Raw genomic sequence first — 14742 nt, 5'->3', positions numbered from 1 at the left:
AAGCTGCTCCAAGATGGGCCACTTTGGCCTAAATTACATACAAGCAGAATTAAATCATAACAATACCGTGGGGCGACTGGGTGGCTCAGTTGGTTAAGCAGCTGCCTTTGGCTCAGCTACTAATCCCAGGGGCCTTGGATGGAGCCCTCCATCAGGCTCCCTCCTCAGCAGAGAGCCTGCTTCTCCCTCTCCCTCTGCCTGGCATCTGCCTACTTGTGCTCTCTCTCCATCTAATACAGAACTAAAACCTTTAAAATAAATCAATGAATGAATGAATGTATCTTAACAATATCCTTTCATTGTTTACAATGGAAGAAATGAAAGTTTCAAAAAGTGCTATTTTCCACTGCTCAAATTCCACCCAGTTCTTACATACAAAGGGAGTATCTATATGTCATTAAATGTCTAAAGGATTAATTTACCCTATGAACTTATGGATTCTATGGGTGAAGTGTCTGATGGAGAAATTACTGGGCCTCTCTGTAAATAATCAATTTTTCTTATTTATAAAAAAGAGTCAGCAACCACAAGGAAAAACTGTTTAAAACAAACCAAAAAAATCTAGTAAGGACAAAAGGAATAATTTTCTGTTAATGTGAATGCACTTTCTATTGTACTAAACTCATATTCAAGTTATAGCTTAAGATGAGTTATTCACTTCTGGCTGTTAGGCTTTTATTGAAAAAAAAATTTTTTTTTTTTTAAACATGGAAATGTCCAATTAAACAGCAAGTTTCCAATAACCCTTGGAAAATATGTCACCTATAAGCTAACTTCCTCAAGATATACAAGCTAAAGAAAAAAGAAAAATTAAAAGTATGGTTAACCTCAATTCTTTTTGAAAAATCAAAGTATAAAGAAGGCCATAGCTGGTTTCAAGAAATGCTCATAAGCAGGACTCTACTGCCCTCTTTTGTATCAAGAATATAACACAATGCAAGTGCCCAATAGGGCACCTCCCAGGATGAAGTGTTCTGTGGGGCTTGTTTTTCCAGATGGATGGTCAACTACCAGGGCAGAAACCATTTCCCTAAGTGCCTTCACACGATTGTTGTTTCATATGTTTTTGCTGACTAAATGAGTTTGAGTTGTTCTGACTTTTCTAAAAAGTTTTTTTGTGTGATTATTGCTGAAATTTTAGACTCAAGAGTAAAATAAAGTCATACATACATTCAAGATTTTTTTTTTTAAATAATTTTAATGGATTTGGTGAGTCATAGGAGCAAAAAAATCTGACAGTTTCTAGTTGTCCTGTGGGGTCTCCCAATCTATCCTGCTTTCAAATCCAGTGTTTAAAAGCCAACAAAACCGGAACAGAAGTTGGGACTTGAGTGCCTTTATTTAGCCCGACAGCCACATTGCTTAAAGCAGTCTTTGAATCTGTTAAGCGACCTAAGCACAAATTATATGGGTTTTCTAAGCTGACATCAGACTGCACATAGGTTTTCTCTGAAGACACAAACATTCCACCGTAGAGACCCGATGTCACAGTGGAGGCTGGGAAGATACCTCCAGCCTTCCTTTGGTTTTCCAATTTAGAAGCTACCCCACCCCCACCCACCCCAGCCCACCACACACACCCCTCAATAGATTTTGAAAGTGGAGGCACAAAGCGGTTCCACTTCCAGTGCAAAAATATGTGGAGTTAGCTAGCAACACTATCATTTGCACCCACCCCCCACGTCAGCCAGGCTGTTTTTGCTAAGACTTCCGAGGGACCTCTAACAAAATGCGCATCAGCCTACACTTTACATGCGAAAGAAGGAGGATATTCTCTCAGCGCCAGACTGTGACTCAGGGTTGCTGAAACTCTTCAGCCGGGTAAGAAGTTATAAACTGCTTTTATAACAATAAAATTCAACATTAAATAGAGAGCCAGAGAATATTGTCTTTTCTTTCCAAAAATTTAATTTGTTATCTTTTAAATGATAAGGGAAGACATTTTCTCATTTAGTCAATTAATCCAAAGGAAAAAAGTGAAATACTATGATTACAGGAATACTGATAGACAGTTCTAGCAAGACATATGGCAACAAAATTTTCAGCAAGTTTTATAGGACACCAGTATAAAACATGGTTAAATATAACATTTTTAAAAGGATAAGATCAGCTTACCTAACCTGCATTCCTAAGAGACATTTGGACTTCTTGTCCTCGCTTAAAGACAAAACAAAACAAAACCCTCAAATCACTTTATTTTATACAAATAAATTTACTATATTGGTTAAGCTGCATAAAGTTCAGGAGAATAAATTCTGGATAAAACCAATAAACACAAAATTCAGGCAGACTTGATAGTTGGTATCAGGTAAATGGCACATTTAGAAGGAACTTTGTTAAGAATTTCGAAGCTATATTTTGGAGTATATAAATAATCTGTATTTCAGAGTACTCAAAGTACTCTGAAGTACTCAAAGCTATATATTTCAGAGGGCACATTTGTCTCTGTTGTACATCTGATCCTAACAGCATTATTGGAGGAGGAATTTTTACTAAAGAGAAAAACTAAGATGACTCATTTAAGATCATACAGCTTGATCAGTGGCACAAACATACTTATCAAAGGCCTTGGAACATGGAAAAGTTTCCTGTTGGCTGATTTACCTTCCTAATTGCATCAAGATATGATCCAAGCATCTAAACAGTCTGAATTTCCTGTAGTCTGCAAAACAGACAGCAGCCATAATGAGTGATGGAAAGGCAGCTCAGGATTTCTCACATGCTTTATGGCTCGCAGTGCAAGAACAGGATAAAAAGGGAGATGGATATAAGACACGGGGAGGAATGACCCAAAAGAATATCATATGGCTAGGTTCAACCAAAACCGAGAACAAATGAGAAAAAAACTGAAAAGATGGTCTTCGCTGGGAAGCAAATATTAAAACCAAAGGGGCAGAAAGGTAAGATATTATTCACCTTAATAGTGCGAAGTATTCAGTGCACATCCCCATATAAATAATTCCAAAACTTCTTTGAGGTAGACAGATGTCAGGAAAGAACTGAGTACATGTTTAACAAAAAGAAGAAAGAAAAGAAGAAAAAAAAAGAGAAAGAAAAAGAGAAATAGAAAGAAGCACTGAAGACAGACCCTATTTTTAATGCTACTTTTAATTAAAAAAAAAAAAAATTGCAGTAAATACTTGTAAAGATCCCTTTCAGTAAAGTGCTTAAACGCCTGTTGTTTTATTCCGACATTAAGAGGTTGAGATTAAGTATCTCACAGCTAAAGGACCCAAGCCAAGATGGGCTTTTAAAAGAAAGCCTATCAAAGCTTCCAGCAAGTCTGTAACTTTTTACAGCTCCTCCATTTGGCCCACGTTGTTTTCCCCTCTTCAGTTTTTGAAGTTGGAGCTCAAATGGACTTTCCTGGCAAAATCTCCATGATTTCCTCAGTCAGAAGTAATGTTCCTACTCCCAAAAGTCCTGCTACACTTAATAAGCCTTGCTGTCACTGTTACAGCAGTTTGCACACTTGTCTCCCCACCGGACTACAAGCTCCAGAAAAGGCACACAAAGCTAACCCTGCAGCTTTATCTCTGAATCTGTAGGAGCTAGCATCCTGTGGGTCCTCGTTAATCAAGAACCCATCTGACTCGATCTCTCAAAACGTACATTTTGTATAAGGTGAACAAATTTGAGGTCTGCAGTTCTTCACATGAAATTCAATGTATCCTACAAAACCCATTTTTATTCCTTTCCCTCTTCCCCTCAGGGAAAATTAGTCTCCCAGGGCAAATACCCAGGTTACAACCTTAGTCCTTCTTTTCTACCTCATTTTTTTAGTGTTACGTTTCCTTCGTTAAAACATCCTTATGCACTTACAAGTAAAACCAAGTCACAAAAAGAGCAACAAAACGTGTCTTCATGATATAAAAACAGATTTTTCTCGCCAGGTCACAGAAAAATAAAGAAACACATTCTTATGCTTGAACATTATTTGTAAGGATTTAACAGTGAATTTGAGAATGTGAACTCTCCACGAAAGGAAACATTATGAACCGAATGAAGGAAAGTAGCTATTCATAGGGACGTATTTTTGTACTTGCTTTGCTCCAATTTCTGCTACATAGATCGCTCCTGTCTTTCCACTGACATCTAAGAGATGCGGTAGAACCTGATCTGCTAGTTGGATTGTGCTGATCACAGAACAGTTGCCAATGCTTCCCACTGGAGGCGCCGCTGCCAGTAAGAGCCTGCTAAGGTTCAGCTGGGCTACAATCGCGTACTTTCCATCAGGAGTAAATCTAAGGAAAAAGACATTTTACAGAATAAATGTATGCAGAATCAATTAAAATGTTGACTTTCTCAACATTTTTATCCCCTGTGGCGCTAGACAACACTAGACTCCTCTACTTGCTGAAAGATGCTTTCAAGAACTTACAGATTTGTGATAGTAAACACAGCCAAAGAGCAGTTTCAACAAACAAAAACAATACACGAGAACCACACAAAATGAAATCAACGGACAGTCTGTGCTGGGCTGACACTACAGACTCAAGATTTCTATGTTCATTCTACGTTTAAAAAATCATCACACGTATCTCAAGGGTGAAGGCTGTAGGAGGTCCAGCATATGTTATCTCTGAGACCTGGGTCCTACAGTGCATGGGGAGCTGAACCTCTTTCACTCTGCTTGGGATTTAAAATACCATTACATGTTCTCTGCATACTTGGTTCTACCCCCTTTTCACCTGTTGAAAATTAATAGTATTTTGACCTTTCAGCTAGCTCTTCAAAGAAATGAACATATACCAAATAAAACAAGCTTTTTTTTCCTTTCAACATTTTATTTAAATTGTAGTTAGTTAACATAAAGTGTAGTATTAGTTTCTGGGGGAGAATTTAGCGATCCATCACTTGCATATAACACCCAGTGCTCTTCACAAGTGTCCTCCTTAATGCCCATCCCCCACCCACCTAATAAAAGGAGCGTTTTTAAAGGAAAAAAAAACTTACCTGACTGAAGAAGGTCCCTCTTCTGTGAAACAATTATCCCATGCTCCTAACCATTCCCCGGTGTCTTTATCAAATACTTGAATTCTTTTATTTCCTCGGTCAGCAACCCACACCTGAGAACCCAAAAAAAGCATTTCTTGGAAAAGATCCATATCATAAATGAGAAAGAAAACAGAAGGGGAGAGGTATGGGAAGGATATTTATTTCCATTAGTTTCACATACATCATCTCATTTAGTTCTCAGAGGACCTAAAAGAGAAGGTACTGAAAGCCCTGTCTTTAGACAGGAACTTGTAGTTCGAAGTGAGTTTATAGTAAGTAGGAGAGCCACTTTCAGCCACCAGTCTTTACCCAAAGCCCACACTTAACGCTCTGTTTGCTCTACTAAACATCTGAATAACTAAAAAAACTGGAGTCTTCTCCTGTGATGCAGAGGATTAGCACAGTATTGAGAAGCAAGAGAATTCACTCATTCCTCCAACAGGAATTCTCTGTCCCACTGAGTTCTGCCATCCCATTCATTAGAAGACAAAGACAAAGCAACGCAGCCAAGTTCCTGGGGGGGGGGGTGTGCGGGGTGGGGAGGGTGGTAGGTATTCATTCCTACTGCAGTACCACTGAATGTCTACCTGCTATCTACCAAGCAATGTCCGAAGTGCCAAACCACCCACCGAATGAGGGTGCTTAGAAGATTTTAGTAGCATCCAAGAATGCCAGGAAGCCAACAACAGGTTTAATTTCGTTTTGCTGTAGGCTGGAACAAGTTATTAAGCAAACTGTTGTTATGAGACAGGAAAGTAGATACACCCTAAATGACATTTCATGCACCATATTTGACATATGCAACCTACGGCACACATACAGCGAAACGATTTTCTGACATGAGGCTAGGATTGTAGAGGGGTATGTAAGAATGGACTGGAAGTGTGGGCCAGCCCTGCTGAACTCCATGTCCTCCTTTGAGGATTTTTGGATTTCTAGGGTTCATGGATTCAGGGACTATTTCTTCAGGGTAACCCTGACTATCTGTCAATGCCTGTGAGTTTTAGTAGCCACTAAATTCATCTACAACAAGAAACAAATAAAGACTCACTGTATCACTTCAGAAAGAGTGTTGATCCCTAAGTAAGGTAATTTTCAAGATCATTCCCTGATTCATGATTCTTTAATAAGGATGGATTTTCTTAAAGATTTTGGGATTATGCCTTAGATGAGTAACCAAAGAAGAAATATAGTTTCGACCCTAGGATTGAATATTTTAGATGGTTAGCATTATCTTTCCTACTGAACAGATTTTGATTATGAGAAATCTTGTTTAAGAAACAATAGCAGGAACACCTGGGTGGCTCATGTGGTTAAGCCCCCAAGTTGAGATTTTGGCTCAGGTCATGATCCACAGGGCTGTGAGATCAAACCCTGTACTGGGCTCCACACTCAGCAGGGAGTCTACTTGAGATTTTCTTTCTCCCTCTCCCTCTGTCCCTACCCCAACTGGCACATGCACACACTTTTTGTCGCTCAAATAAATAAATAAATAAATCTTTAAAAAACAAAAGAAAACAAAAAACAGCAGCAAGTTCAGCTCTGGAGCTAATTAACATTTCATATAGGACTGGGGTGATGTTGATCATGTAAAATGCTCTGAATGGCAATGACTGTTGTTAAAACAAAGTGTACAGAAATGAACACCGTCATTATCCATCATTCAGTAATGCCAGAGTAGCCCCATCAAATGTTCTCCAAGCTTTCTCAAAGGGCACTTACCACCGTGGAGAATTTACCTGGGTCTAGGTCCTGTCTGCTCAGAAACTTGATCATATTCTTACTTTAAGAAGGAAGTATTTAACCAGGCACAGGAGGGTAATGTGTTTAAACCAGAATTCCAACTTTCCACCTCCCCATTCAGAGACAAAATTCACAGGTTCAGCTATCTTCCTATCTACAATGGGAAATACCTGAAGATTTTATGACCAAAACAATCTCACTTTGTCTACATGTAAGCCAATCACAATCAAAAGGTTGTGTGCTCGGGGCCCCTGGGTGGCTCAGTGGGTTAAAGCCTCTGCATTCGGCTCAGGTCATGATCCCAGGGGTCCTGGGATCAAGCCCCACATCGGGCTCTCTACTCAGCAAGGAGTCTGCTTCCCCCTCTCTCTCTGCCTACTTGTGATCTCTGTTTGTCAAATAAATAAAATCTTTTAAAAAAAAAGGTTGTGTGCTCAACACAGAATCAGAAGTAGAAGTAGAAATGGATTAAATTTCTAATGGTATGAAGCCAAAATAGTCTGATGCATCCATCCTACAACAAGACATTTAGTCACGTAACAGTTACTCATAAGAATACTACTATGTGCCAAGCACCGAGATATAAAGCAAAAGAGATTCATTATATGCCCTCCTATAGCCTACATTCTGTTAAGGGAGACAATGATTGATTATATTATAGTGTGATTATTACTGTAATGGGGAAGTATAGGCTACTATAGGAAAACAGAAGGAGAAACCAATATAAAACATTTTGGGTAGGGGTTTGGTCATAGGAAAGTAACCCCAAAGAAGTGGTATATATGCTTAAAGGTGTATAAAAGCAAAGGAGGTAGTAGTGGATAGAAGGGGGAAAAGTAAATGGGTTGAAATGTGTCAGTTAAAGCTTTCTGTTCCCCAGAGTGGAGCTAGTCAAAGTTACCTGGGTAGCTCTCATTTTCAAGCCTCCAAGATTAATCTCTCCCATCTCCCTGTTGATCAACATATTCTAGCATTACTTTAATTCTAAAATTAAAAATATATTCAAACACTCCTAGTCTTCTTTTCTTTTATTTATTTAACAGAGAGAGAGATCACAAGAAGCAGGCAGAGAGGCAGACAGAGGGAGAGGGGAAAGTGGGCTCCCTGCTGAGCAGAGAGCCCGATGCAGGGCTCCATCCCAGGACCCTGAGATCATGACCTGAGCCGAAGGCAGAGGCTTAACCCACTGAGCCACCCAGGTGCCCATCCTAGGAGTTTTCTTAGTAGAAAGGCAACTCTTTCCTTTTTCAGGTAACTTATGTTCTACTCCATTATTTGTTCCTTCTACCTTAAAGTGACTCAGGAAATCTATTTTGTTCATTTCCAAATAATCTGGGAACTCTCTTTATTATAGGACTAGACATTTTTTTCTTTTTAAAGATTTTATTTACTTATTTGACAGAGAGAAATCACAAGTAGATGGAGAGGCAGGCAGAGAGAGAGAGAGAGAAGCAGGCCCCGCTGAGCAGAGAGCCTGATGCGGGACTCGATCCCAGGACCCTGAGATCATGACCCGAGCTGAAGGCAGCGGCTTAACCCACTGAGCCACCCAGGCGCCCCGGGACTAGACATTTTTAAGAGTATGTGGGTATACCCAGCCCCAGAAGAAATGCCCAGACCCACCCAGGTATAGAAAACCACAAACATTCATAGTTAGATGACCAGACACACATGTGCACCAAGATCCATAAACAGAGAGGTATGTACACACACATACACACACACACACACACACACTCACATACACAATGACAGTGTATTTTTACCCGACCAGATGAATCAAGAGTAACACTGTGAGGTATGTTGAACTTAGCAGGCCCTGTCCCACGTTCTCCATGTAGCCAAAGCATCATAAAATCTGACAATGACAAAATACAGTTGGTCAGAGCAACGTATACAATACCTTGTACATTTGCGTGTTATAGCTTATATCCTAAGTTGCAAATAATTATTCAATCATACCCCCAACTGATTATGTTTTGGCTTTCTGTGTACAGAGCAGTTTGCCTAATTCTTATGCTTTATGCCCCCTGCCAAAATTCCATTTCAAGCACTTAATCGACTTCTTTACTATCTCCACTTGAGTGTTTCATCACTCAAAACCACTGTGTGTGATTCACGTCATTGTCTCCCTTCCCAACTATTCTGTTACTTGGTATTATAATTCCTGTGAGCTTAAAAATCCACATTACATTTTTATAGTTTGTCTCCCTTATTACCCCTGTTGTAGGCTGAATTGTATGTCTACCCCAAAAGATATACCCAACTCACAGGTACTCTTGTACCTGTGAATGTGACTTGATTGGTCACTGACTTTTGCAGACGTATTAAGTTATGGATCTTGTGATGAGACAGACCCTAAATTTAGATGGACCCTCAGTCCAATGTCTAGTGTTCTTGTAAGAGAAGGGAGAGGGAGTTTTGAGACACAGAGACACACAGAAGGCTGCCATTTGAAGATGGGGCAGATACTAGATATGCTGCCACAAGCCAAGCAATGTCTAGAACCATGGGAAGCTGGAAGAGGCAAAGAGGGATTCTCCCCTAGTGCCATTAGAGGGAGTAGGGCCAGCCCTATAGAAATCAGACTTCTGGGGGTGCCTGGTGGCTCAGTGGGTTAAGCCTCTGCCTTCAGCTCAGGTCATGATCTCAGGGTCCTGGGATTGAGACCCACATTGGGCTCTCTGCTCAGCGGGGAGCCTGCTTTCTCCCACCCCTCTCTGCCTGCTGCTCTGCCTGCTTGTGATCTCTCTGTGTCAAATAAATAAAATCTAAAAAAAAAAAAAAAAAAAGATTTCAGACTTCTGAATTCCAAAAATATGAGAGAATAAATTTATATTTAAGCTATCCAGTTTGTGGCAATTTTTTATAGCAGCCATAAGAAACCAATATACCTGTGTTCAATCTGTCTCCTGAGTTTGGTTGTTTCTTTAATCATTTTTCTGATTCTTGCTTTATCTGCATTTCACCTTCCTTTAACTATCAGCAACCAAACTTAGTTACTGGGTAATAAGTTGACTACATAACCTCCATGTACGAATCTATGCTCTTTCCAAATGACAAAGCTTACTGCAAATATATCCTGATACAGTACGGAGTCTTATAAAAACCCTGCTTCTATAATATCACTTTCCTTAAAAAAACCTCAAGACATTTTAAAAGCAAAATTATGGCTTTAAAATTCTTAGGTAAACCTCCAAGAACATTCCAAATCTTATTTTTTACTCTTCCAAAATTACATCCTAATCTCCCCTCCTAGATGACTTGTTAATTACCTGTAGACCTTGTGTGATAGAGCCTTGTAAATGCTCCTCCCCCACCTCTTCTCTTCCCACCAAAACCAGTTTAGTTCAAGAACCACTTGCTTTATGAACACTTTTTCCTCCTTCTCCTAATCTTATTTTACTTTAACAATCAATACCATAGATTAGCATTTAGAGGTTTCAACTGAAATAGACCTGCACCTATAATACTACTGAGGACACAGAGCAATAAATACAATGAAACTTTAGCTGATCCATCAGACTGAAGGGTATCTCAGCTCTGGGATGCCAGGTTCCTAAAACTTCTCTTTCTTAACTGGATAGACTAAAAGCTTACTTCTTCAGCCCACTATAAATTCCCAAACTGCCTCCAGTTTAATTCAAAGGAAACACCTAGCTTTTGAAAAATAAGCAAGCTTATTATCAGAATCATTTATTATTAGCCATCCCACACATCCCACTCAAGCCCATTACACACAGCTTCATATACAATATAATACACAATAGTTGTAGGGGCATCTGGGTGGCTTAGTCAGTTAAACGTCCAGCTACATTTTGGCTCAGGTCATTATCTCAAGGGTCAGGAGATGGAGACCTGTGTCAGGCTCCTTGCTGGGCATGGAGCCTACTGAAGATTCTCTCTCTCCCTCTCCCCCTGCCCTCCCCAATTCCCTGATTATACTCTCTCTCTCTTAAAAAAATACACACACACACACACACACACACACATATGTTACAATATTTTACCAAGTACTGAACAAATTAAACACATCCAACTTATTAAATAACATTCTTATGATACCATGGAAGCCATGTACCTTGGGACAATTTGATCAATCTGTTATTCAATCCTCCATCTCCATCCACAATGTAAATATCTCCTGTGTCGTCTACATATAATTCTGCAGGATTATCAAATTGCAGGGGATTCAAACTGGTGCCTTTTTTGCCTGGGGTACCCAAGACTTGAACAAGATCACCAAAGGAATTGTATTTTTTAATAGTATGACCATAAGATCCTTTAAAGAAAAACATGCACATGTCACAAATATAACCACTGTCCAAATACTCACATTTTTCAAGTAAGCACAGAGCAAGAATTTAGTGAATTAGACAATAACAAAAAGTTAATAGGCTCATATAATTAAATGCTGTATTTCACAAGCAATAAAGCGTATTCATTAGTTACAACCAAATCTGTCATGATTAAAATTCAGGTACTCCAAAATAAGTACATTCTAAATTCAAATAAAACCAAAAAACCTGACTCCTTATACAGAAAGCTCATGATGTTAAATTATTCTTTTGTATTCTTTTGCAAATTTTCCTTTGTAATCATAACTACAACAGTATGACCTTGAATAAAATCCCTTATAAAAACAAACCAAAAAGGAACTAGAAAAGGAACTTATGTTTGGAAATCATTATTTCAGTCAATCATGTGCAGATCTTAAATTTTAGCAGGTCAACAAAAAAGTTCACTACAACTCATGTTTTTTAAAACTATACTTTCTCATAGTAGAAACAAATTCAAAACTCAACCCATTAACTTTTTTTCCTAAGAGATGAAATCTTTCCAAATCACTAATGTATTTTCTCACTTATACCAAGACTTGAGTTAAAATTATCTCACAAGCAAAAATATAAAGCACAATATTAATAATTAAGAAAAAACCATAATGTGGTTAACAGAAATCAACCTGAAGTCATACCAAGACCAAACTAACAAATAGGCATGCAAAAGATACGCTGGATACACTGAACTCACTGGAAATAAAGTGAATCAACCCGAATTACAGCTCCATCTTAAAAAAGATTTATTGTTATACCTGATTTGAATGCTTGAGATAATTTGTAGCAATAAGAGAACAAAATATTGTTAACGAAAGCAACCTTCAAAGTTTCTAAAGAGTTGGCAAAAGACAGAGAAGACCAGTATGTAACATTGTTCTGTTTTGTTTTTAAGGTTCATTTACAGCCATATTTCTAGTAAAGGGAATGTATTTCTTCAAAAACTGGGAAATTCAGATCTGTTCATGAGAAACCCTTTAATGGAAAGAATGAAGAAGTCATGTGTGTTCTATTTCCGGGAATCAAAGAGGTAATTTACAAAAAAACGATCACATGAACGTAACAAATTAAAAAGTAAAGGCCTTTAACAGTGAGTCCTGGGGAAAAAAGAAGTAAAAATAGTCACATTTCATTATAGCATTACAAGGATCTCGGAGGTAATCTCAATTTTTTGTTTAACTGGAATTTTATCACCCAAAACACATCTGGAAAGTAATGAACCGGGTGAGGCTCAGAAATCTCTTGGGTTCTGAGAAGAACTGGTAATGGCACTTCTAACAAAAACTGAGAGTTCATTAACTCCAAAATGTTATCTGAATTAGCCAGAAATGAAGAAACAGAATGTCCTTAAAGCCCTGAATGTAAGTGGGCCAAAGAATACTAGAACGACTGTCTTTATGATCCCAATCATTCCTGAGATCCTGTGATAATAATGCCAGGTTATCTCTGGTACTATCTTAAGCTACAAGAATATGCAAACAGCTATCTCTGAAAATATCCAGAACTATAAACCCAGCTGTCCCTACTTTGATTTGCAACACATTCTATTAAAAGTATTCGGTGGAAGAAGATTACAGACATGCTGCAGTAGGTAGGATTTCAGAAACATTAACATCAGCAGTTTCTGCAAATCTTGCATTTTGGGCAACAAAGTAGTTCTGGTTTCTTAGCAGAATTTCTTTTGAAAGAAAAAGGGTAAAGGAAAGTAAGACAAGGACTCCATTCATTAACGTTCAGAGATTGCTATTTGGGGACTTCAGAGAAGAGATTGAGAATTTTAACCTGGGAAGAGCAACTGATGCTTTAACAAATTATAAAAATGATCCCTGAAAGTATGGTGTCACAACTGATGCTTTAAAGAGGCGAAGTCCCTTGACAAGTAAAAGTAAAAACCGTAATAATTATAACCTCCCTGTTAAATATCTTGACTCTACAGAAGTGTAACATAGAGGTTTTTAGAAACAAGTGATTTGATAAATCATTAAAGAGATTACAATTAGATGTAGCAACTCTTGATTTTAAAGCGTACAAGCAAGAACATGGGCAAAAATATGATTTCTAGCAAGAGAATTTAATAGATATTACTACACATACCACTTCCTACATCCGTGATCCAGACAGACTGTTCATGTAGTGTACTGGCTGCAAATATACCATGAGGTGTGTCAACTGTGTAATTCCAGGATCGTAGGAAATATCCATCCTCTGTGAACACTAATACCTTTGGGATGTTATCCCCTCTCTGAAGGCATATAAAAATAACTGCTTAGATAGGATCAGTTTTTAGAAAGTAATCTTTATTTTGGTAGAGAGAAACAAAAATTGAAGGTTAATCAAGAAATTTAATGCTTAAAAAAAGAGCTTCAAAACCTAACAATATTAGTATCTACTACATTCAAAATCTAAGTATTTACTTAAAACCAACTCAAAAAAACAAACTTTACAATTAACATAATATAAAAATATATTGTTACTTAGTACATCAAAACAAGAAAAAACTGCTTCGTTTGTGTTCATATTTTTTTCTTCTATTTCCAATTTTACTAACCTGAGCTATGTAAACCAATCCGCTGAGGGAGTCAATTGCAACACAAAATGTTGCTCCAGTAAAATACTCTGAATGCTTAGGCCAACCCACATCCAGCCGGTAAGGAAATTCCTTGGTTCTCCAGGAAATCTTAAAAGCAAATTTCCTTAACACCTTTAAAAAAAAAAATCAGAACATTAAGATTCAGTTTACCCCCTACGTTAAGAAAGGAAAGGAAAAAAAAAAAAGTCTTATTTTTAAGCATGCCTTGACAGCTGGCACAGAGCTGTTGAGACTGCTGGACAGAAATGATTCGGAAGAAATGGGTTTCTAAGTCTAAAGACCAAAGCGATCACAATACAAATCCGCAAGTTACTGGAAGATGTAGTGAGATCTAGGGAAAGAAAGAAAACGGGAAAATGGCGAGATCGCATACACAAACTTTTTTTAAGATTAAGAGACAAAACAAGACATCGGCAGTTCCGCCTCCGGGACGGCTTTTGGAAAAGACAAGCTAGTGCGGGAGCCAGGGCCCGCCACCTCCATCCCACGACAGCGGCGTCGCCTCTCAATAGTGCTATCCACACACCCGACAGATATTTCTTCACTGCTCAACTCACCGGGGAGATACACAAACGCGAATGCAAAACCAGAAATCCAAGAAAGAAGCCCGCGCCGGCCAGGCAGACCCAGAATCTCGCCATGACGGAACTGTAGGGTCCGCAGGCGGCTGGGGGCTACCAGACTGCCTCAGATCCACACGGCTCTTCGCTGTACGCGGCGTCTGCCCACCTCCGAGCCGAAGGGCCTATGTCCAACTCCGCCTCCCTGGATGTGCGGGGCTGGAGAACCAGACCCGGGTGAAAGAAAGTCAGAACTCGCGTAGCGGTTTCCGGGAGCGTTCCCCGGTCTACGCCCCCGGGTCACGTGGCTCGCGCTGACCCACTGACCACCCCTTTTCTCCCCTTGGGGCGGTCCACGCGGCGGACTTCTCCGGTCCGCCAAAAATAAGGGCATCTGTAGATATGCCTTAGCCACTCGGAGTTCGTTTTTTTAAAAAAATTCAGATTGAGAAAACAGAGTCAAGCATAATCAAACCCAAGACATAGAGATGTGATGCTGAAAAAGTGACTTTTAAGC

The 14742-nt window shown here is 39.0% G+C and overlaps 1 protein-coding gene across 1 annotated transcript; it reads right to left on the bottom strand.

The window, feature by feature from the left end:
• Positions 1 to 1885: 1885 nt before the first annotated feature.
• Positions 1886 to 14566, bottom strand: NHLRC3 (NHL repeat containing 3). Its single transcript, XM_044249635.1, has 7 exons — positions 14223 to 14566; positions 13624 to 13776; positions 13170 to 13317; positions 10823 to 11023; positions 8508 to 8599; positions 4957 to 5069; positions 1886 to 4244 (listed from the first exon to the last, which is right to left on the bottom strand). The coding sequence occupies exons 1-7, from the start codon at positions 14304 to 14306 to the stop codon at positions 3992 to 3994; spliced, it is 1044 nt and encodes a 347-aa protein (XP_044105570.1). The 5' UTR covers positions 14307 to 14566; the 3' UTR covers positions 1886 to 3991.
• Positions 14567 to 14742: the final 176 nt, after the last annotated feature.

Source organism: Neovison vison, chromosome 5, assembly GCF_020171115.1.
Source record: "Neovison vison isolate M4711 chromosome 5, ASM_NN_V1, whole genome shotgun sequence".
Classification (NCBI taxonomy): domain Eukaryota; kingdom Metazoa; phylum Chordata; class Mammalia; order Carnivora; family Mustelidae; genus Neogale; species Neogale vison.
This window is presented reverse-complemented; position numbering and strand designations above follow the sequence as displayed.